The 21,453-nt window shown below is 55.9% G+C and overlaps 1 protein-coding gene across 3 annotated transcripts in view; it reads left to right on the forward strand.

Moving 5' to 3' along the window:
• Positions 1-21,453, forward strand: part of ANO1 (anoctamin 1) — an 89,990-nt gene that overhangs the window by 36,997 nt on the left and 31,540 nt on the right. For all 3 annotated transcript variants that reach the window (XM_027090101.1, XM_027090103.1, XM_027090102.1), the window contains exons 9-12: positions 2,812-2,876; positions 3,678-3,812; positions 8,054-8,214; positions 19,489-19,571. In XM_027090101.1, the coding sequence (XP_026945902.1) occupies positions 2,812-2,876; positions 3,678-3,812; positions 8,054-8,214; positions 19,489-19,571 (444 nt within the window). The remainder of the gene's footprint in view (positions 1-2,811; positions 2,877-3,677; positions 3,813-8,053; positions 8,215-19,488; positions 19,572-21,453) is intronic.

Here is a 21,453-nt window from a genome sequence, read left to right on the forward strand (position 1 = left end):
GTGACATTTTTTCTTCTTAAATTCCATATATATGTGTTAGCATACGGTATTTGTCTCTCTCTTTCTGACTTACTTCACTCTGTATGACAGTCTCTAGGTCCATCCACCTCGTTACAAATAGCTCACTTTCGTTTCTTTTCATGGCTGAGTAATGTTCCATTGTATATATGTGCCACATCTTTATCCATTCAGCTGAGGGGAGGAAGCTGCCCGGTTGGTGACTGGTGACGGCGCTTTGCTTTTCCGGAGGTGCTGCATGATCTCATCAGAGTTTGCTGGCCCAGGCCTCTCCTTTAGAGAGTGAAACTGTAGAGGATTTTCCTCCTTTTCTGCGTAATCAGACACATGGCACATAACAAGCCCCCAGCACTTGGCTTCACAAAGCATGAGCCCATCTGCGTCCACTCCGTGACCTGGGAGGAAGGACAGACTCCTTCAGTATCAAGGAGGTGATGGAGCTCAGAGGGGAGGGAGTCTGCCCTGGATGCCCAGCGGGGCTCAGATCACCCACTCGGGACGCTGCCCGGGACACCGACTCCAGACCCAGCAGAGCCACCGTCCTAGCAGGGCAGCACGGCTCCAATTCCTGGACCCCTTCTCCTCTGAGATGGGGGGGAGGCCCTGGGCATCCCAGTTCCTTACCCAGAAGCTACAGAGGCTCCCCCACCAGCAGCCAGACTTGCCATTAAGTCTTTCAGAACTCGGAATCATGCTGAACACATCCCGCTTGTGCCACTTACAGAGAGACTTAAAATCTAACGAAAGCTCCTCTTATAAGGATCAGAACAGGCAAAACCCAGGATTTTGACAGCAAGGTTCGCTCATCATTTATTAAGAAGGCCTTTAGCTTCTCTATGTTATTTTCCTCCCTGTTTTTTCCTCCCTACTTATTTTGTCCCTGTGTGCTGACTTTTGATGAAACACAGCACCTCTGTTCTCCTGAGTATTATTTTCAGAGCTGCAGAAGGAGAGAAGAAATGGAAACGTTTGCTAGAAGGTCATTTCTAGGGACCCCTGACTCTCTGGTCTGTGGAAGCTGACCCCGTCCCCGTGAGCCTCTTAGACATTTTTAATTTTCAGAGACTCAGTTGAAGGCATCTTTGTGCATAGAAAGCCATCCCATCAGCTCTGGATCTTCCAAGTCAGTGGGGAGAATGTAATATTAGCTTAGGCTGCTATGACAAAATACCAGACTTAAACAGAAGACATTTATGTCTCACAGTTCTGGAGGCTGGAAGCCCCAGATCAAGGTGCCGGCAGGGTTGGGTTCTGGTGCAGGCTCTCTTCCTGGCTTGCGGACAGCCATCTTTTCACTGTGTCCTCACACGGCCTTTCCTCCGTGTGTGCACATGAGAAAAGAAAGCTCTGGTGTCTCTTCCTCTTCTTCTAAGGACACCAGTCCTGTCAGGTCAAAACCCTGCTCTCATGACCTCATTCAACCTTAATTATTTCCGGAAAGACGCAGCCTCCAAATACAGTCATGTTGGGGGCTAAGGCTTCAACCTGTGAATCTGGGGGGACACATTCAGTCCATAGTCTAGAGTATTTTGGGCGACGATATAAAAGGCTGTGTTCGGGGGCCACAGCAGAATCTGTACATAGGAGACCCCCAAGTTTTTAAGTCCAAATATTAAGAAAAGGAAAAAGGATGCAAGCCAAGCTTCGGTGCACAGGAGAGACCTGGGGCCCATGGTGAGTTCTCACGGGCATCCCCCACCCCTGCTTCCTGCCAGCAGAGGTGGGCAGCCGAGGCCCTGGGTTCCCAGCTGGGGCCCAGCTCCCCTCCAGCCAGCAGTGTCACCGTAGTCTTTGAGTTAAGGTTGGTAAAGCATTAATTACCCACATGCATGGGATTTCTTTATTAAAACCAGCAGTCTTAACCCAGCGTCTTCCCGAGGACACCCTATACCCACGCGTGCATACAAGGCTTCCAATCGCCAAGCTCGTTGCCATCCTGCCCAGAGCCTGGGGCATGATGGAGTGTGTAGATTTCATTTATTTCACTAAGCTGTGTTAACCAGACAGCCCATCTCAGGAGACACACATCGGGCTCTCTTTGCGTCCCGTGAGACTTTTAAAAATCGTACCACTGGTATTTCTCTGCTGCAAAGCCTGGTGGGTCTGTCTTTTTACAAAGAAAGTGAGGTGTCTGACAGCCATTTGAGATCAATTCCAGATCAAATCGTGAGCAGTGAGGACTCTATAATGATGCCAGAAGTTTCTTTCCCATCCCCACTGTCACCTAAAAACATAAGTCTAGGGCTTCCCTGGTGGTGCAGTGGTTGAGGGTCCGCCTGCCGATGCAGGGGACACGGGTTCGTGCCCCGGTCCGGGAGGATCCCACATGCCGCGGAGCGGCTGGGCCCGTGAGCCATGGCCGCTGAGCCTGCGCATCCGGAGCCTGTGCTCCGCAGCGGGAGGGGCCACAACAGTGAGAGGCCCGCGTACCGCAAAAAAAATAAAAAAATAAAAAATAAGCCTATTCCTCCTTGGAGAGCCCGCCACCACCCATGGCTTCTTCAAGGCCCTTACCAGAGCTGAAAGTTTTGACCCGTTTTCTCGTGTCCGTCTCCCTGACCAGAACGGGAACTCCAGGGCTCAGGGCCGTGTCTGCCGTGCTCAGCTCAGAACTCGGCATCCACCACGGTACCCAGCACAGGGCTGACCCTCTGTACATGTTTGTTGAATGAATGAATGACGTAGCTGTGAGCAGACCCCTCAGTCCAGCGGGGGCCCAGCAGCTCTGTGTTCTGGGGAGCAACCTGGGAGCGCTACATTTTCCCCAGCCCTTCACCACTTCCTCTCTCCCAGCTCCTGTACGAAGAGTGGGCGAGTTACGGGGTCTTCTACAAGTACCAGCCCATCGACCTGGTCAGGTGAGAGGGGACGCTGGGAGCAGGCCTGATGGGATAGATGTCCCCGTGCATTTCGACTGTGCTCAGTGTGCAGTGCACGGGGGCCTGTTTGAACTTGAAGAGTTTGTGTAGGAAAGCCAAGGTCTCCCAGCAGGATGGGAGCCTGGCTGAGCCTTACATAGCAGTTTATTCAAATTCACTGCAGGACGGGCTCTTATCTGTCATATTCACTGTCTCCCCCTAAATTCACCGTCCAGCTTGACCCAGCCAGGCATCTGGTGTGATTTCTTTCTGTGTTGAAAGGAAGGAAAGAGCTGCCTGGGAATTTGTAAGAATTGCCCCTCTGGGCAATGCGTCCTCTCCTGAGGGGACCTCCATCCCGGGGCAGGAAGGCGCGAACAGATCAGGCAATTGGGCCACGTAGACCAGCGCTCAGCCCATCAAGGAGCCAGAGACGCTTAACACACAGCGTGACTGGTTCTCTTGGTGCCTCGGGGCTGGAGTTTTTTCCTGTTCTTGGGCTGAACGGGGCTGGAACAGAGCTGACAGCCTCCGGGCGACATCGTGTCCTTCAGCGTGGGCATCACAGGTGGAAATGTGCCCACCTTCGGGGCACAGTAGAGAAGTGCTGGCATAGGGAAAGCAGAGAGCACCCCAAACCTGACCTGGCTCGGGGGCCCCCAGTCTCTGCTTCTTTGGTTGAGAGAATCAGGGGCCCCCCGATGAGCTGCTCCTCGCTCGGGGGTAGGGGGTACGGTGTAATTTATTCCCCCTGATGTGGATTGAGAGCGTGTCTCTGTTTGGCTTTGCCCTGCGGTGCAGGAAGTATTTTGGGGAGAAGATTGGCCTGTACTTCGCCTGGCTGGGCGTCTACACCCAGATGCTCATCCCCGCCTCCATGGTCGGGATCATCGTGTTCCTCTACGGATGGGCCACCGTCGATGAGAACATCCCCAGGTAGGCGGGCAGCCCCTCTCTCCGAACACATCCTCATCTTACTAAGGAGCCGCGTTCCTATTGCTGCAGGAACAGAACTCCCTGGGACGCGGGCCCCTCACCCCAACCCCTGCCCCGCCATGCACCCGCTCAGTGCCCCCGGAAAGTCACAGGCCAGGCCAGGCGGTGTCAGAAAGAAGGCCGCCCAGTCCAAAGGATGTAATAGCCATCGGAGCGTGTGGGCGGCCTTTGCAGACACGATCGCCCCCGGAGACGCTTTATTGTCGAGAGGCAGACATAAAATAAACATCCAACTCCTTTTCGTTCTTTGAAGCTTTTTTTCCCATTTAGTTCTTGGTCATTATGTGACAAGAAAATTGACCGCTTCCCTGTGTGGTCAGGAAATGAGACGGATGTGACCATTTGGAGACCTCGGGGCAGCGCACTCAGCCAGCCAGGCCCTGTGTCCGTGCCGCGTCCCCTGGCCACATGGCTTTGGGAGATGTTGCAACAGGACCGTCATGAGAGCTGACCGGGTGCAACAGGCCCTGGTCTCTGAACGCAGGGCTGATAGCACTGCTACTGTTCACCAAGGGGTAGGCCAGGCGTGGGGGGCTCTTGGAAGGAGGCCAGGACCCCAGAGACAGCCCGGCGTCGTGCCGGGTGTGGTTCTCCCAGAATGGCAGCCAGACGTTAGTCAAGCAGCGGGAGCTTGAGGACACCGTCTCCCCTCTTTTCTAGTGGTTTCCTAGACTTGCTAATACCGACCCAGGGATAACTGATTGTGTTATGAGTTCAGGATTTCAGGCCTAACTTCCATCAGGAACAGTGTGCCGATGGGCAAAACACCGGAAAGAAACGTGGACGCCCCTGGCCCTGCCTCTTGGGGGCTGGCGGTCTGTCGGGGACAGTCCCGGTACATCAGCTCAGTTTACGTTTCTTACGGCTCAGCCCAGTGTCTCTGAAGCAGAGCTGTGGTTTAGACAATCCATCCATGGTTCTGATCAGGAAAGAGCCGGTGAAGGAGTCTTACTTGGTGGAGAAACTGACTCCTTAGGACTCAGCGGTGCAGAAAGGCCACATCCAGTGATTCTGTGCGAGCGATTTGTGAATACGTGAATAACACCTAAACTATTCCACCCACCCAGAATCAGAACGTTAAAGGAATCCGGCTTATGTCCCTCCAGGGTTATTTTGGGCACAGGCAGGAGAAAGCTTGTCCCTTTTGTTTGCCAATGACACGAGCTCACTGTGCTTGGGTTCGAGGAACGCAGAGATCAAAGTAGCCCAGACGCAGAGGGGACCGAGTGGAGGGTGAGGGGCCCCCCACGGAGACTTCTCCGTCCGCCTTCCTGCCGGTCCTGGAGGGGAAGCTGGGCTGGTGGCCTCGTCCAGGGTGCTCTGCCCAGGCAGGCGCGGGCTTCCTGACAAGGACGCCGACATCCCCAGGCCAGGCCAGGCCAGCGCTGTCACACAGCCAGGGAGGCAAACGGCATTTACTGGGAATCCTGGAGCCCCGTCTGACCTCGGCCTCTGCTCACTTGGTGGCGTGAACAAAGCAGGAAGTGTGCCTTCCCCCTGGACTGTGGCCAAGCCAGTCTGTAGGATAGCCAGTGCCCCACACCCCCCGCGCCCCGCACCATGCTGCCCTGCCGCCCCTGCCCCTCCATGTGCCCCCGAGGGCAGGCACACCCATGGCTTGTCTTTGTTTTGGCTGAAGGCAGTGAAGGGAGAGGCTAAGGGTTGAAAACCAGCAGAAACAGGCTTTTTGACTGGCTGATATTGTTTAAACTGGCAGGGAGGAGGGCTGGGCAGCCATGGGGCTCACAGGCAGGCAGAGACATGGGCTCTGGCCCCCCCGGCTCCTCCCATCCTCGGGGACCCAGGTGGCACCGTGGCAATGGTGGAGGGGGCCTTCCATCCACAGGTTCCCTTAGAGGGGCTGGGGTCCTGCACGGTGCGATGTCCTGCCCCTCTGCCTTTCAGGAGAGGCCCCCAGAAGAGAGGAAGCTCAGGGAGGGACGAGGCTCCATTATTCCCACAATAATGATGGTGAACGGGAGGATGAGTCCCAGGGCCCTTCCGAGGGCTTCACGTGCGTTCCCCTGTTTAATCCTCCTAACAACCCAGTAACACAGGTTCTCAGGGAATTCCCTGGTGGTCCAGTGGTTAGGGCTGTGCTCCTTCACTGCCGAGAGCCTGGATTCAATCCCTGGTCAGGGAACTAAGATCCCATGTGCCGTGCAGCGCAGCCAAAAAAAAAAAACCAACAACAAAAAGACCCAGGATACGTGAATAAAATGCCACGGCCTTTAAAAAAAAAATGTGTTCTCTATTCTCGACATCCCCATTCTATAGACGGGGAAACTGAGGCCCAAGGAGTTGGAGCAACCTGCCCAAGGCCACACAGCTCACAAGCGGTAGAGCTCAGATTCAAATCCAGAGCTGGCTGGCTCCTGAGTCCACGGTGCCCTATGGCCTCTGTGTGCCCGTCCCCGCCCCACATACACGTGCACGTAGGCACACACACGCATGCTCACACACGCACTCCCCCAGATGCTTCGAGGCACCAGCTGGTCCATCTTTCCCTCTCCCACGCCTGACACCGTGCCTGGCACATACAGCATGTACACAATCTTCTAATGAGTCTTTGGTAAGAGTAACTGTGGAAGAGAATTGAGCTGAATGCCCACAGTGCTAGCAGAGGAGGGTCCCCCACAGCCTCTCAGCAAATGTTTCTCCAACACCGATGGCTGTGGCCCAGCCACGATTCTGTGCATCCAGAAATTTTTTTTAAAAGCCAAAAACAACCACCCAATTCGGCCCCCTCCTCGATAGCCACCTAACCCTTGGGAATCAGACTCCTGCCCGGTGTCTAATAATAGCTCAGTATCTTGTCCAAGTTAGCAGGGACAAGGGCAGGGCAGGGCACGGCAGAGTGGGCAGGGCCTAATTCTGGCCTCCCTTCTCATCTTCCAGAAGGAGAAACTGAGTCTGAGGCTAAAGGGCAGGGTTGGGGGCACAGAGGGCATCAAGGACCTGGGCCACGCCCCCTGGTCTCAGCAGGGAGCCCTCCTGTGGCCTCTGGGCATCAGCTGAGAGCCGTGCAGGGCACAGGCTTGACAGACAGAGCCCAGGGCTCAATCCCCACTCTGCTGTGTGGCCCTGAGCAAGTGACTTGCCCTCTCTGGGCTCACTTCCTCATCTATGAAGATGGGATTGTAATGGCCCCAGAGCTGGTCCAGGCCAGGTAGACGCTCGGTGCAAGCTTCTGCTCACACAGCTAATGGTCGTTATTGCATTTTTCAGTATTAGCAGGAGACAGCCTGCGTGCTGGGCAGGGCGGAGGAGGCAGGCCACTGGGCATCGCGCAGCTCCCCATCCTGTCCAGCCACGCCCCCTGGGCTCGAGCCCCAGACTCAGCAGAATAAAAGCCTGCCCTGAGCCGGACTAGTATCCTGAGCAGGAACTGCCCCTCACTTTCGGGGTGAGCCCGGCGTGGTGGGTCCCCAACCCCAGGCAGCTTGTGGGTGTGTTCCTTCCAACCCAACCACGCGTCTCCCGGGAGGAGGTCCGGGAGAACCATTTCTCCAGCCTCTTAGGGGCCCAGAGTGCCCAGCGATGTCCGCAGGCTGGTACCCAGGCCTGCCCGGGGCCAGCCGTCCCACGGCGTCCCCACAGGGATGGACTGAAGCCCGCTTCAGGAACGGCGCTTAGCAGGTGCCAGGCTCACGGCCAGGGCTCAGGAGAGGCGTGGCGTTCTCGTGCCTCGATCCCATTCCTCCTTCGGGTCTCCGGGGCCTTGTCAGGTCAGGACCTGGACAGCATTCACTCTTAGCACAACCTTGACGGTGCCTGGTTATCAGAGGGAGGCTGGCTGGGACCTCGGCTTCAGAGATGAACGCTCACCGGCCACACAGCCAAGTCCGATGGGTCTACGCCCAGTTGCAGGCTGGGTACAAAATTAAAATGCAGGGCCCTGTTCAAAAATCATTAAGGCTTTAAGGGGGGACAGAGTGTGAAACCGAGCTGGGGCCCCTGTGTGGCAGCACCTGTCACACATCCCTGAAGCCCACCTGGGATGGAGAAGAGGCATGTGGGCGCCGGCGGAAGCTGGCTGATGAGCCAGACCATGTCCACAACAGCGGGGACCCCCAGCACTTTCTCCCACCCGACATGGCTCCGGGAGGCTCCGGTCCACGTGGGCCGGCAGGGACGCTGCCCATCGGCCAGGGGACTCTGGGCTGCTCCCTTTCTTCCAGCATGGAGATGTGTGACCAGAGACACAACATCACCATGTGCCCGCTGTGTGACAAGACCTGCAGCTACTGGAAGATGAGCTCTGCGTGCGCCACGGCCCGCGCCAGCCACCTCTTCGACAACCCCGCCACTGTCTTCTTCTCCATCTTCATGGCCCTCTGGGGTAAGCCAAGCGCCGCCACCCCGTCTGTGGGTCAGAGGGTGGGTCCCCACATTCCCTCCCTCTCCTTGAGGCTACCCTCAGGACCGTTTGCCAGGAATGCACACAGGAGGAACGGTCAGCAGAAAGAATCCCCCGTTCTGTCTGCAGGTTACTGGGGTCTGTACTGGGTCACGACCCACAGATGCATCTGACCCGGCCAAGAGCCCCTCACGAAAAGCCTAGGAGGATGCTTCGCTCCCGGAACCGGGACCTCTTTCCTGGGGCCGGGATTGGTTGCTGCTTTAGAACGAGGAGTGCCGAGGGTTCTGCCTTCCTCCCGACCAGGCCCAGGCCCTGGGGCACAGCTCTCATTATCCCCCAGCACCCCTGCAGGTGTCACATGCCCATTTTACAAGTAAGGAAGCCAAGGCCCAGGGAGAGTTGATGTGACTGGCCCAGGGTCACCCAGCTCCTGAGCGGCCAAGATGAGGAGTGAACGTACGAGTCCAGAGCCTGTGCCCTCAACTGCTGGACTCCACTGTACCTGGAGTCCAGGGCAGACGGCTCCTCCTCCAGTATTCTTCCTGAATCCAGGTCCTACCTGGTACCCAACTCAGGCTTGGGGGGCATGGGAGGTGGGTAAGTGGTGGCTGGATGCATTTCCGCAGACGTTTCTGGATTAGCAGCAGATAAGCCTGTTTCCTCCTCTGTGGCCCCGTGACACAGCCTTTGCCAGCAGGGCTTTCAGGATTCGGGCAACCGTGTGCAGAGCCGTCCCCTGGGCACCAGAGCCCCAGTCTTTGCCCTCAGGGGCTCCCAGCTAGTAGGAGATGGAGCTGCACACAGGAGCCCTGGGGGAGGGAAGTCAGCTCTGCCCTTCCCCACATAACTCAACCCTCAGCTTCCTCGCCTGTAAAATGAGGGTGTGATAAGGATCAGAGACAGCGGGCACAAAATCTCAGCCAATGCTCAGCACGTACATGGCTGACTCTCAGTAAACGGTCCTGCCCTTGTGACCACAGACCACAGGCAGGGCTGCCTGACACACGGCGGGGGTTTGAGACTGAGTCAGGTGATGTGCCTTGCGTGTAGCATGCGTACCAACCAGTACTTACTAAGTGCCTGTGCTGGGCACAGGGGAAACCATGGGAGGGAAAACCACTGCATCCACTGACTTAGTCCAAGATTCAGGAGGGCGCAGCATGTGCAAAGGCCCTGTGGTGCAGGTGCAGGGAGCAAGTGGGAGTGGGAACAGGAGGACCCTGGAGGCCAGCAAGGGCCGCAGAGGACTTTGTGTTCTCACTGGGAGGACTCAGAAGCCGGTGCAGTAGGCCTCCTGTATCAGAAGTTTTCTCGTCTTAAACTTGAGTCAGAGACGGCAACTTACGTGAGAAGCGGCTGGGGAGGTGATAGAGGGAGGCTGACCCAGCTGTGACTGGGGACAGCGGCGGGGCTTTCGCTCAAGACCCACGCGAGCTCCGGGGCAGATGCTCAACCACCTGCACGTGAGAGCGAGAAGCTCTTTCTCCCGAGGGCGGTACCGTGGGGGAAGAAGGCCAGTGAGAAAGTGTAAGAGCGGCAGTTAGCGGGCCTCTCGCGCCCCCCCTCCCTGGCCCTGGGCTCCCCGACTGTGTTCCGTCTGTTCCCACTGTCCTGCCTAGACGCCCAGTAACAGCTGTGCCAAACTGAGGGCCTGCGATGGAGGAGACTCTGTTCATTCCAGCGGGCTCTCGTGCCCACCCCTCCTGTGAGCTAAGGAGATGCCTCGGGCTTGGCGAAGCCCGTGTCGCGTGGAGCACAGGGGTACAAATGACAGCCCCCGCCCCACTCATGAACATCACCCCTCCACGTCCTTCCCCCCCGGCTCAGCAGTGGCCTGTAAGCCCATGGACACCCGGGTAATAGGGACACCCAGGGCTGTCCATACACCCAAGCTCTGGGAGCTCGAAGCACAGCTTCACGATCAGTGCAGTCGTCATGGGCACATGATGACCCTCCTAACGAGGCTGAGAATGAGAGTCACAGGTCACCAGCTCAGCATAAGGGAGAGATTTCCAGCAGTGAGTGCTGGGCTGGGCTGGCCCGGCAGGTGGTGAGCACCCTGTTTCAGGAGGCATTCAAGCTGAGGTCGGAGGAGTCCTGGCCGGTGCTACCACAGAGCATGGGGAGGTGATGTCTGTGTGTGGTTCGTGGTGGCTTATGAGAAGGTGCCCCGCACCACACGCTACTCGGATGATTAATTCTGGGATCAGCCTGCCTATAGATTTAGGCTCAGTGGCCATCTTCACGGAGCTGACGTGTACGTGTCTGACATTGGGCTGGATGCTACCTGCGCTTCATCCCACCTTATCCCACAGCTGAGAAATTGTCCCCATGTCACAGATGAGGAAAGTGGGTCTCCACTGGCAGGGCCAGGACTGGAGCCCACGCTGCCCTGAGCCTGTTCCGCCTCCCCTGCCCACCCCTGTCTCTTTGGACCCTGCGTCTATCAGAACCACCCCCCTGCCCCCCACCACCCTCTGCTCTCACTGCCAGCCTCCCTGGCCTTCCTCAAGATCTCTGGTTGGCTCCCTTCCTTCCTCTCTGATCGGGGCCCAGGAAGCTCCAAGCTGAGGCTGGAACACCTCCTGGCTGGGCACCCAGCCTCCCGGTTCCCCCGCTCCGAGTCGGGGGGGCTCACCTGGCAGCATTCACGCCCACGGTGGAGCCCAGCTGCACAGCTGCCGGCTTGACGGTTTGGTCCACTTCAATACCCAGCTGCGTTGGCTGTGAGCCAGGATGGCTAGTCAGCAGGTAATAGTGCCAGTCCCTGGGCCAGACTCAGGTTCAACTCTCAGCTCTGTCACCTGCCAGCTGTGCAACTTCAGGAAAGTTGCTTCAACTCTCTGGGCCCTGGGTTCCCCGTTTGTAAAATGGAGACAGTGGTCGGGAATGTCGAATGAGTCACGTCTTGTGATGTCTTAGGGCTGTACCTGGTGCTAGCTGTCATGTCGTGCTAGCTGTTGCATCGGATCAGTGAGCCCTTGCTTCTTGAAAACGTGAAAACAGCCTAGACCCTTGGAGGCTGGAGCTCAGATCTAACCTGTCACCTTGTGCCTGGGGGCCTCTGTGAATTACATCACTTCATCTCCTTCAGAAAAGAACGCTAGCTTTGGTTGGCTGGTTCCTAGTGTGTGCCAGGCACTGTCCTGAGCATCTTATGTGAGCGACTCATTAATTCTCCCAGTAACTATAGGAGGGAAACAGGCTTTACTACCCCATTTAGCAGATGAAAAAATTGAGGCAACTTTCCCAGGGTTACACAAGCTAACAAGAGGCAGAGGCAAGACTTGAACCCCAGCGTTCTGGCTCCCCAGCCCCAAATACTTGACCCCTGGGCTTTACTCCCTCTGTTACTAATCAGGTCTAGCTCATGTGTGTGCTTATTCCTGGCAGGCTTACCTTAAATTCATTCTCTCACCTGGAATACTTTCCCCAGCTCCCTCCAAACAAACAGGCTCCCTTTCACCCTCCAGAGTTCTGCACAGAGTTCTGCACAGGCTACCTCACTGGTCCCCACAACAACCCTGGAGAGAAACCCTGTTATTCTCTGATGTGGACAGGGAAGCACAGAGAGGTTAAGTGACTTGCCCAAGATCACACAGCTAGCAGATTTGTAGCAGACATGATAGATCCGTGCCTGGCCCATCAGCCTTCGCGGTCCAGGCTAGTGCCCTGGTCTCACCTCTCCATCCAAACATCCTCCACCCCCCTTCCGTGCCCTCCTGGGGGAGCAGAGATTCACCATGAGCAGGCGGTGAGGGGCACACAGGCAGCAATGCCACTCAACCCGCCAGGAGGCAGGGAGTTGGTTGAATTCTGCGCACCCCCTCAATGAAGCCAGCTTGGTCACATCATGCTTCTTTATTGAGCACCTACTGTGTGCAGAGGGGTACCACTTCACAGCCTCAAAGGTGTTGGCCAGCCCTTACCAGCAGCCCCATCCTTGGGAGAAAAACAGATGGTCCCATCCTTCCCCTATCCAAGACGCAGCGAAACGGGCAAATCTGTGTTTCCGCTGTGTGTCCCCACGTCCTCCAGCTCCACTTCCACCGTAGGCGACAACAGAGGTGCCTGTCTGTCAAGGGCAAGTTCAGTCTACACACCCCCATTTGGGGGAGAAAAAAACAACAACAAAAAAGCCAAACCACTCTCATGAAGCACTTACGGAAAGAGGAGCTTATTAGAAATCAAGACAGAAGCAACAGGAAAGGGCCTGCTGGGCTGAGAGGTGCCTGCCGACAATCCGTCCCTGCCCCCAGGGTGGAGGGAGCCTCAGTCCCTCCATCCACCCCGGGCTCTTTCACACTTTACTCTGTCAGCCGTTAGTAGCAGCGAGCTTGCCATTGCTGAGGGGGTTTTTTTAGTCCCTTATTCAATTACTTGTTCATTACCCTCTAATGGATCATTTTCCCACTGGTGTTTCTTATCCCACTGTGTTCTTTCTTTTCCTGTCCTCCAGCTGTTAAGGCTTCTGCTCGCATGGTGACAGAGAGCAACCCCAAACCTGACACTGACAGTAGCGGGGCTCTGCCGCCCCAGGAGTCACCTCTGGCCGCTGTTTTCATGTTGCTTCAGCTCCACTGTGGGGTCTGGTTTGCCCAGAGGCTGACCCGCTGGTCCTGGAGCTGTGAGCTCTGGCTGAGCTCTCCCCTGCCTGGGATTTATGACAACTCAAAGCCTTCATTCAGGAAGGTGTCACACGAAGAAACTTTGAGCTCCATTTAGCTGTTCCCGCCGGGATCAATTTTCTGAAATTATAGCATAATAATGGGGTTTTAAAGCCTTGTCAGTTCCAGGCAGAACAAAGGGGGCTATTTGATTTGAGCCTGCCTGCAAGGAGCTGGAGAAAGATGGTGCGGGCATTAGTGGAGTGACAGGTGTGAGTGAAACCCCTCCCCCGAGACTCTGAGTGGAGTGGGCAGGTCACAGGCTGACTCACCCAGTGCGGACGGAGGGAGAGAGACTGAGTCTCTGCTGGAATTCAAAGGCCAGCAGCGGGTTTGTGCGCGAACACTTGTTCAGGGGATAAATAAACAGAATCAGTGAGAAGATGAAGGGCGGGGGGCCTTTGTGCGGGAGCCCAGTCTCCCCTGTGGGCCGACAGGTGGGTTTGTGATCGAAAGCTCGGCCTCTCTGTGGCCCAGTGCCGAATCAAATCTCGGAGACAGAGTTTTGGGTGAAGTAGAAAAGGAGAGCTTTATTGCTTTGCCAGGCAAAAGGGGACACACCGGTTCTGCCTTGAAAAACTGTGTGTGTCCCCCCGCAGAGGATTTGATGAAGGGCGGTTCAAAGGGCGGGGGCGGGGGGTCTCTGACAAGATTAGGGTGTGGCGAGCAGGGCCTGCCGTCCCTTAATCTCATCTCAGGTGGTCAGTCTCCCAATGTTTTAATTTATTTTAGTTTTGGCTGCGTCGGGCGTTAGTTGCGGCATGCGGGATGCTCATGGCGGTGCGCCGTCTTCTCTCTAGTTGAGGCGCGGAGCTCAGTAGTTGCCGCACGCGGGCTTAGTTGCCCCACTGCGTGTGGGATCTTAGTTCCCCGACCAGGGCTCGAACCCGCGTCCCCTGCATTGGCAGGCGGATTCTCAACCACTGGACCACCAGGGAAGGCCAGCGGTCGTCTCCTGATCTCGATGAGTTTCTCTGGTCCCTTTAATCTTGCTTCGGGTGGTTGCTTGGCTTCTTCTCCATTGATTAGCAGCTGTTTGAATCCACCCTTCGGAATTCAGGGACGGTCATGGGGGCTGCAGTCTTGCCTATAAGAAATGGAGGACAAAAAGGGCCTCCATGCCGGGGAGCCCCACAGGGCCCCGCTCAGTTTCAGGTCACTCTCTTGTCCGGTTCCTGCAGCCCGAGGCCATGCATCTCTGATCTCCACATTCAGAGAAAGGAGTCTGTGCAGAGCAGACGTCGGACTGTCAAGAGCCAGAGGTTTGAGAAGCTGGTCTCTGCTCTCAGGGGTCTTGTTTTAAGGAGGGTGCGGCCCTGCCTGCCCCCTGGGGCCTCCGCGGCTCAAGAGTGCCTGGTACAGGTTTGGGAGACAAGACCCCGGCCCATAAGGAGCTTGGACCTCACCAGGGAGACGGGGCTGTTCTCCGGGCAGCCGCAGAAGCGCCCCAGCGTCCATCAGAGCCTTCCCTCCGTGGCCTGTGAGATTCCCACGGCAGGCCTGAGAGCCTGTGAGGTTCCAACGGGCACAAAAGACCACGGGACGGCCGAACCAGGAGCGTCTAATGACACGTCCAAGATCGTGCCACAGGGTCAGCAACAGCGTTTCAGGGGAGGGTGAAAGCTCAGAAAGGTGGGGGGGTGGCCAGCAGCCAGCCCAGGAAGCAACCGGAATTAGGGAAATTGGGGTTAGGCCTGGGAGTGAAAGCAGTTTGGGCCCGAGGGAGGCAGGGTGGGATGCAGCCTGGGAAAGGGCAGACAGTGAGTAGGTCAGTGCGTCCAGACGCCTGTGTGGACGACGCCTGTGTGGACTGCGCCACGCGCAGAGCTTGTCCAGAACGGAGATTCCAGCTCGGCGTGGTGCCCAGGAATCTGTATTTCAGCAAGCCCCCTGCGGTGGGGCTTCCGATACAGCCCACACTCTAAGAAATCCGGGGTGGGGGGAAATGGACAGACTGCCCCTTCCCCACCGTAACCACGCGGGTGTGTCCTGGTCCATTTTCTCTGCAGCTCCAGCCTACAGCAGGGGCACTGAAGCCCATAAGCACAATCTGTACCCATTGTTCTGTGATTCTTTTTTTTGTTAACTCACGTGAAATTTACATAAATTAACTGTCTTCAGTGCACAGTTCGGTGGCACTCACCGTGTCCTGCCATCATTACCACCATCCTCCCAGGTGGCAACCTGGTGCCCATTTAACAGTCTGTCCCTTTCCCCCTGTGCCCACCCCTGGCAACCACCAGTCTGCTTTCGGCCTCTATGATGGATTTATCTGTAGGTATTCTGGGTGCTTTGTATAAATGGAACCAACCATATGTTTTGTTCTATCGTCAGCCACTTAATGAGAAGCGATGGAGATCCTTCAGGTGAGCCGGGTCGTGGGACCTCTCCTCCGTCGAGCCCCTTGCCACGGGTGGGCCCTGCCCTGGGCTCCGCGGCACATCGGCTTATGGACGCCTCACCGTAGGCCCCACAGCGGGCACTGTTATCAAGCCCATTGTACACACGTGGAGACTGAGTCTGGCAGGCAGGTGGGGGGGGCGCGGGCCCATGCCCAAGCTCATACCTGCTTCGAGCCATGGTAGATCCAGGGTCCATCGCTCACCTGCTGCCTCTGGGCTCCTCTACAGGAATGTGCTTGTCTAACACTGTGTCATTAAAACAAGTGTTTGAAGGGAGAAGCTCAAACACCTGCTTGCGCCCTGGCCTGGGTTCCCTCTTCACTACCTGCGATTCCTGCTGCACTGCCCTCTGCGTTCTGGATTTTGGGGGGATGGTCTTGTCTCCTTGGCCCCCTCGTATGGCTGCTGGGGTCAAGGCCATCTCTTCATGTCTTTTGTACCCTGGACCGGGTTTGGCCCACAGCTTGTCCTCATGTGGGTGGGAAGCCACACCCCTAACCCCAGTCGATCTTGGGGTCAGAAGTCCTGGATCGAGGTTTCTGCTGTATATTAACCAGTCACCTGACTCCTCAGGGTCTCAGTTTACCCATCGGTGTGAAGGAGTGCGTTATCTCTGTGCTGAGGGCTTGCGGGTGGGATGAAAGGAGATGCCCCAAGCATACCCAGCACCTGACACCAGGTAGACACCGCGTTACGTCTGTGTGATGTAGTTGGCACGTCAGCCAGGAGAACTATTATTGGGTACCTTGAAGGGAAGGGATGGGAACCTGGCAGGACCCACTGCTGTCCACATGGCTGGTATAGAGAGGGAGGGCTGCAGGGGCACAGCTGCAAAGGAGGGGCCCTCGGTTTTCTTTCTGCCTCTGCCCGGTCCAGTAGCAGGTGAGTTTTCACGCTGCTCAAGATGCCTGATTCTGAGCTGAGACCTCAGGACTGCCCCCAACGCAGCATGAGCCTTCCCATCGCCTGTCCTACTGGCCAAGCCTGAACGTCACAGCTCCGCCCCTTTGCTGCAGAACAAAGGCGTGGCAAACTCGGAGCCCGAGAGCCCAGGCAATAGGGCATGGTGGGGTCTGTGGCCCAGCAGAGAAGGCACGCCCAAACCTTGACAAATGGGTTGTCACTCCTCGGCTCCAGCCTCCTGGTGCCAGAGTTTCTGATTTTTAAAGGAGAAGCAGGAAACTCATGATTTTATATAAAATGCCTGCATTTCTTAAACATAGCCGAGCACAACAAGCCTTGTCTATGTACCATCTCCACTCCTTGGCCTCCAAGGTGTGACCTCAGGTCCAGTCTCGGTCCTGGTCAACCTACAGATACCCCTGGGAGAGGGCCCTTGTATCTATCTTAAGACATTTAACAGTAAAATTCTAGAGCAAGGATGCCTGGGTTTAAATACCAGCTGCCTAGCTGTGTGACCTCGGACAAATTACTTAACCTCTCTGTGCCTCCATTTCCTCATCCATAACATGGCAATACAAGTTTTGCTGTAATCATCAGACTTATTATGACTATAGTTGTCATTCCCGTAAAGAAAGTCAAATATCTGTGCAGAACGTCGGTCAAGTACGGTGGTTAAGTGTCGACTCTGGGGTCAAATAGAATTCGGTTCAAATCCCACTCCTGCTGCTAACCTGAAGTTGACCTTGGGCAGAGCATTTAATCCTCTGAGTCTCTGTCCTCATTTGTAAGAGTGAGTGGAAATCACTCCTACTGCATGCCGTTGTTTTGAGGTTTTGTGTAACTGGTGTCACTAAATCACTAGCACAGAGCCTGGTGCAGGCTGAGTCCTCATTAAAAGGTAACAGTTATCACACTGCAGGCTGGTGAGTGGAGGGAGGGGGAGGTCCAGGAGGTAGAGGTGTGGGTCAGTGAGCCTAGGAATGGGGAGACATGGGGAGGCTGAGACAGGGAAGGTTAACAGGCCAGCTTCCCTGCTGTGCATGGAGCCAGCCCTCCTCCCCCACTCAGCCCAAGGTCTCAAAGGAGGCCTTGCCATGGGCAGGCAGAGGAGCTCGGAGAGAGACAGCTGTCAGAACACAGTGAAGGAGAGACAGGCCTTCCAGAACTGGTGGCGGTGTGGGAATGGGCCCCAGCCAAGGGCCTCCACTACAGTGACCCAGGGACACGTTGAAAGAGACAGGAGGAAGCATCCTCACACCTTCCTTCTTAGGAAGCGGTGCAGGCTGCAGATGGGCCTGCCCCACCAGCCATATGTGTCTGCTGAGAGTACATTTGTATCACAGGGAACTACATTTCCCAGGCTCCCTTGCTGTTCCATTTCCTGGAAGGCTCAGCCAATGGGAAGCCCTGATGGGGGACTCAGAAGGCGGGAGAGAAGTCAGGGTATTTCTCCTCCTCTTCCTCTGCTTCCTGGGGCACCTCTGGCAACGGTTTTGCCTTCTCCCTGGCTCTACCTCCCTCCAGAAAGCCCTTCCTCCATGATCCTAGCCTTTTCTGGGCAGCTCCAGTTTCTGGCTGTGGGGACACCACCTCCCATGGTCCCGCCACCCCTCGATAGGCAGCAGCTTCCTGCTATCGCTAATCTCTGGGGGGTCTCACCATCCGCTGCTTGTCTTCTCAGCTCTTCCATTGTCTATGTGGCCAAGTCCCAGGATTACATTACCCCAGTCCGAAAGACCTAAGAGGTTCCTGTTTCCTGGCTGGACCTGGTTGGTACCGTGGCTAATACTTGATGGGCAGATACCCGTTATGCGCAGATCTGTGCAAGCTCGGAGGCCCTGTTCTCACCTCGCCTTAATGGGGAGGTGGGCATGTTCTCTGAACCAGGAGGTGAGTCAGATTCAGACCCATCTCTTGCCAGGTGCAACGCCTGTATTCGTTCCTGGTGAAGGATGACATTGGAGAATTTGCACTGAAGTCCTCATTGAATGTCCATCTTGACACTGCCACTTATCAGATAAGCCATCTAATTCCGCCGAGCCTCAGTTTTCTCACCTGTAAAATGAGGAAAATTATAGCAGCTCCCTCCTATGATTACTATGAGGTTTAAATGAGATTAATACTTCACGTGATAGCTCTTTCAACAGTGCCTGGCACATAGCAGCTCAAGACTCCGGAGCTCTGGTTAGCTTTATGGCCACCCTTATCACCACTCCAACCTTCAGCCTCTGCTGATTTTCCCTTGTGGGTGGGAAGAATTAATGATAAATGTTTCAGTCAGTGGTGTCTCCATTTGCAAGTGTCTACTCGTAAAAGCCATTCATTCATTCAGTGAGCTCTCTTGAGGCAGCTGTTTGTGCCTGACACTGGGCTCTCCATGGGGGACCCAGATGACAAGGCCCCATCCCTGCCCCACACCCCAGAAGGGCCACGAGACATGGGACAGGGATCACAATGGAAGGTGGCATGAACAGCATGAGCAGGAGAGGTCCCAAGAGGAGTTGGTTTCTTTCCTGACACTGAGGGGGATGATTGGAGGCTTCCTGGAGGAGGTGGCATTTGAAATATGCTTAGTCTGTTGGGAACACAAAGCAGGATGTAGCAGCTAAGAGTGCAGCTCTAAAGTCAGGCCACCTGCAGGGGTTTGAAACTTGAGTGAGTGACCTTGGCTCCCCTTTCACTCTTTCTGACCCCACCTGTGACTTGGGGTCCCCAAGATCGATGGAGCAGAATGGTTAAGAGCAAGAGCTCTGGGACCAGCCTGCCCAGCCCCTCACCGGCTGGCAGAACAACCTTGTCTGGGACTCGGTTTCCCTGTGCCTCAGTTTCTTCAACTGTAAAGTAAGCAATAGGGACTTCCCTGGTGGTGCAGTGGATAAGACTCTGTGCTCCCAGTGTAGGGGGCCCGGGTTCGATGCCTGCCCAGGGAACTAGATCCCACAGGCAAGCTGCAACTAAGAGTTTGTATGCCACAACTAAGGAGCCGGCGAGCCGCAACTAAGGAGCCCACGTGCTGTAACTAAGGAGTCCGCCTGCTGCAACTAAGACCCAGATAAATAAATAAACCAAATAAATAAGTTTTTTTTTTTAAATGAGCAGTAGATGATCCCTGCCTCGGGGGTCAGTGGGAGAGCTGAACAGTTTAATTCATGTGACGTTCTTGGTCCAGCACTTGTCGCCCTCACTTACCGGATGGTGCGGAAGGGGAGAATGCTTTCATGGCATCTGAGGTCGTGGGGCCTCTGAGCCCCTAACTTCCTGGCTTTCCTCCCTACCCGCAGCCGCCACCTTCATGGAGCACTGGAAGCGGAAACAGATGCGGCTCAATTACCGCTGGGACCTCACAGGCTTCGAGGAGGAGGAGGTGAGTGGGCTTGGCGCCTGCGCCCCGGCCCCCCCCCCGCCGCGTGTCCCCCCCGGCCCCCACCCTGTTGCTTCTGGGAGGCTCACGCGGAAGCCCTGGTCCTAAAGCCCAGGCGAGGCTGCTCCCTGCCTGCCTCTCAGTTCCCATCCCTGCTGTTTGAATCCCCCGCAGTTGCCGGGGCAACCGTATGATGTCTGTTCTAGTGTTTTTGATCTCCGTGCTCACATGGACGCACCACCCAGCAGCATGGCTGGGGACTCAGGCCAAGGCTCACCATGCTGACCTCATCCTGTCTGGGGGCAGCACCGCGGGTCTGGGGAGGCGATCACTGCCACCCATGAGGCTGAGTCCCCAGAGGCAGCCGTGAGGCTTTGCCCCGGGTGCCAAACCCACGATCCTCAGAGCCAGCTCTTGGCCTGCAGTCGGACATGGCTGAGAAGTGGGGCAGATCCTTCACTAATAGAGGGCAGCCACGTACTGGGCATCTGCGTGCACCAAAGAGAGGGGCATCCGGGATCGAATGGCCACTGCAGTGGCAGGTGGACACCCCTCCCTGGGGTTGCTCAGGAGAAACTTTGCCACTGCCCCATCCCGAATCACCAGCTCCAGCCAGAATCCCCGTGATATGAGTGGGAATAAAAAGGAACAAGACCTCCCAAATAGCAGAGCCATTAGGTGTGGCCACAATGACCACAGCTTCATGTTATGAAATCTTTTGCTCAGTTTTTTGAAAGAGAAACTGCTCATCCATTTTCACTGTGATGTGAAAATCTCTTCCATCATCTTTTTAAACATCCCTATTATTATATTTCCCCACACACGCACTCCCTCGAAGCCTGAATCACTTTTCAGCCGAATGTGTAGCTGAGAATCCCCTGTGCAGGCTCTGTATTGTCAACAGACAAGGTGCTAGTTTGCTGGAAGAGGCACCAGCTTAGTGGAGACGAGACGGCCTCTGGGACCAGGCTGTCCTTGCACCACCCTCGCTGTGTGACCTGGGGCAAGTTGCTTAACCTTTCTGTGCCTCAGTGTCCTCACCTCTCAAACAGGGGTGGAGGAGTAGGGTTTGAGGGGGTCTCCCTGGGTCAGCAGATATAAAGCACTTCAAGCAGGGCCTGGCACCAGCAGGTGTCCCTTAACCCATCTCCCACCTCTGGGTTCAACCTCTTCCCCAGTGGGTCTCATCATCCTGTTTCACAAATGGCGGGACCGAGGCTGATGCAAAGAGAGATACGCGGCTCCTTAGGGGCAGAGACAGGCGTGGAGCTCCATCCCCCATGACAGGCCCTGGGTCACCTGTCTGCCAGAGCGTGTTCTAAAGATTCAAATAGAATAAAAAGCAGAGTGTTGTCTTGTTATTTTGGAAGTAGATTTAGAACATCCCTTTTCATGATGTCCCTGGGGTTGGGGCAGTTCGATCCCTTGGGGACCCATCCCGTGAACTCTTCAACCTGAGGGCTCAGACCCTAGATGGTGGGGTGGCGATCAGAGCCACTGGGCACGGGTCCCCAGTGACCCTGAATGAGTCCCCGAAAGCAAGCCCCCCACGGCTGGCCAGGGCCTCTTCTGGGGTTAATCACCCGACACGAAGGGGCAGCTCTCCACGACATGACCCCAGGTGTCCGCTCTCGGAGCAGAAGGAAGCCTGTACCCAGTCCTCTGGCCTATGTTCCTTCCCTGAGTCTAAGACAGTTCAGCCCAGCACTCCCTCGGGAATTACCTAGACCATGTGACCTGCAGAGGCAGCAACACACACGGTCCCCCTAAAGTAACATCAGCCTTTAGTGAGCCCTCCTTATGCACCCACGTCTAACTACCTTCGTCCAGGTTCTTAAGTATATCATCTTTAGCAGACGTAGCCTGTTTCTTAAAAAAACAACGC

Source organism: Aethalodelphis obliquidens, unplaced genomic scaffold (assembly GCF_003676395.1).
Source record: "Aethalodelphis obliquidens isolate GAN/ISIS:26980383/991018 unplaced genomic scaffold, ASM367639v1 scaffold69, whole genome shotgun sequence".
NCBI classification, from domain to species: Eukaryota; Metazoa; Chordata; class Mammalia; order Artiodactyla; family Delphinidae; genus Aethalodelphis; species Aethalodelphis obliquidens.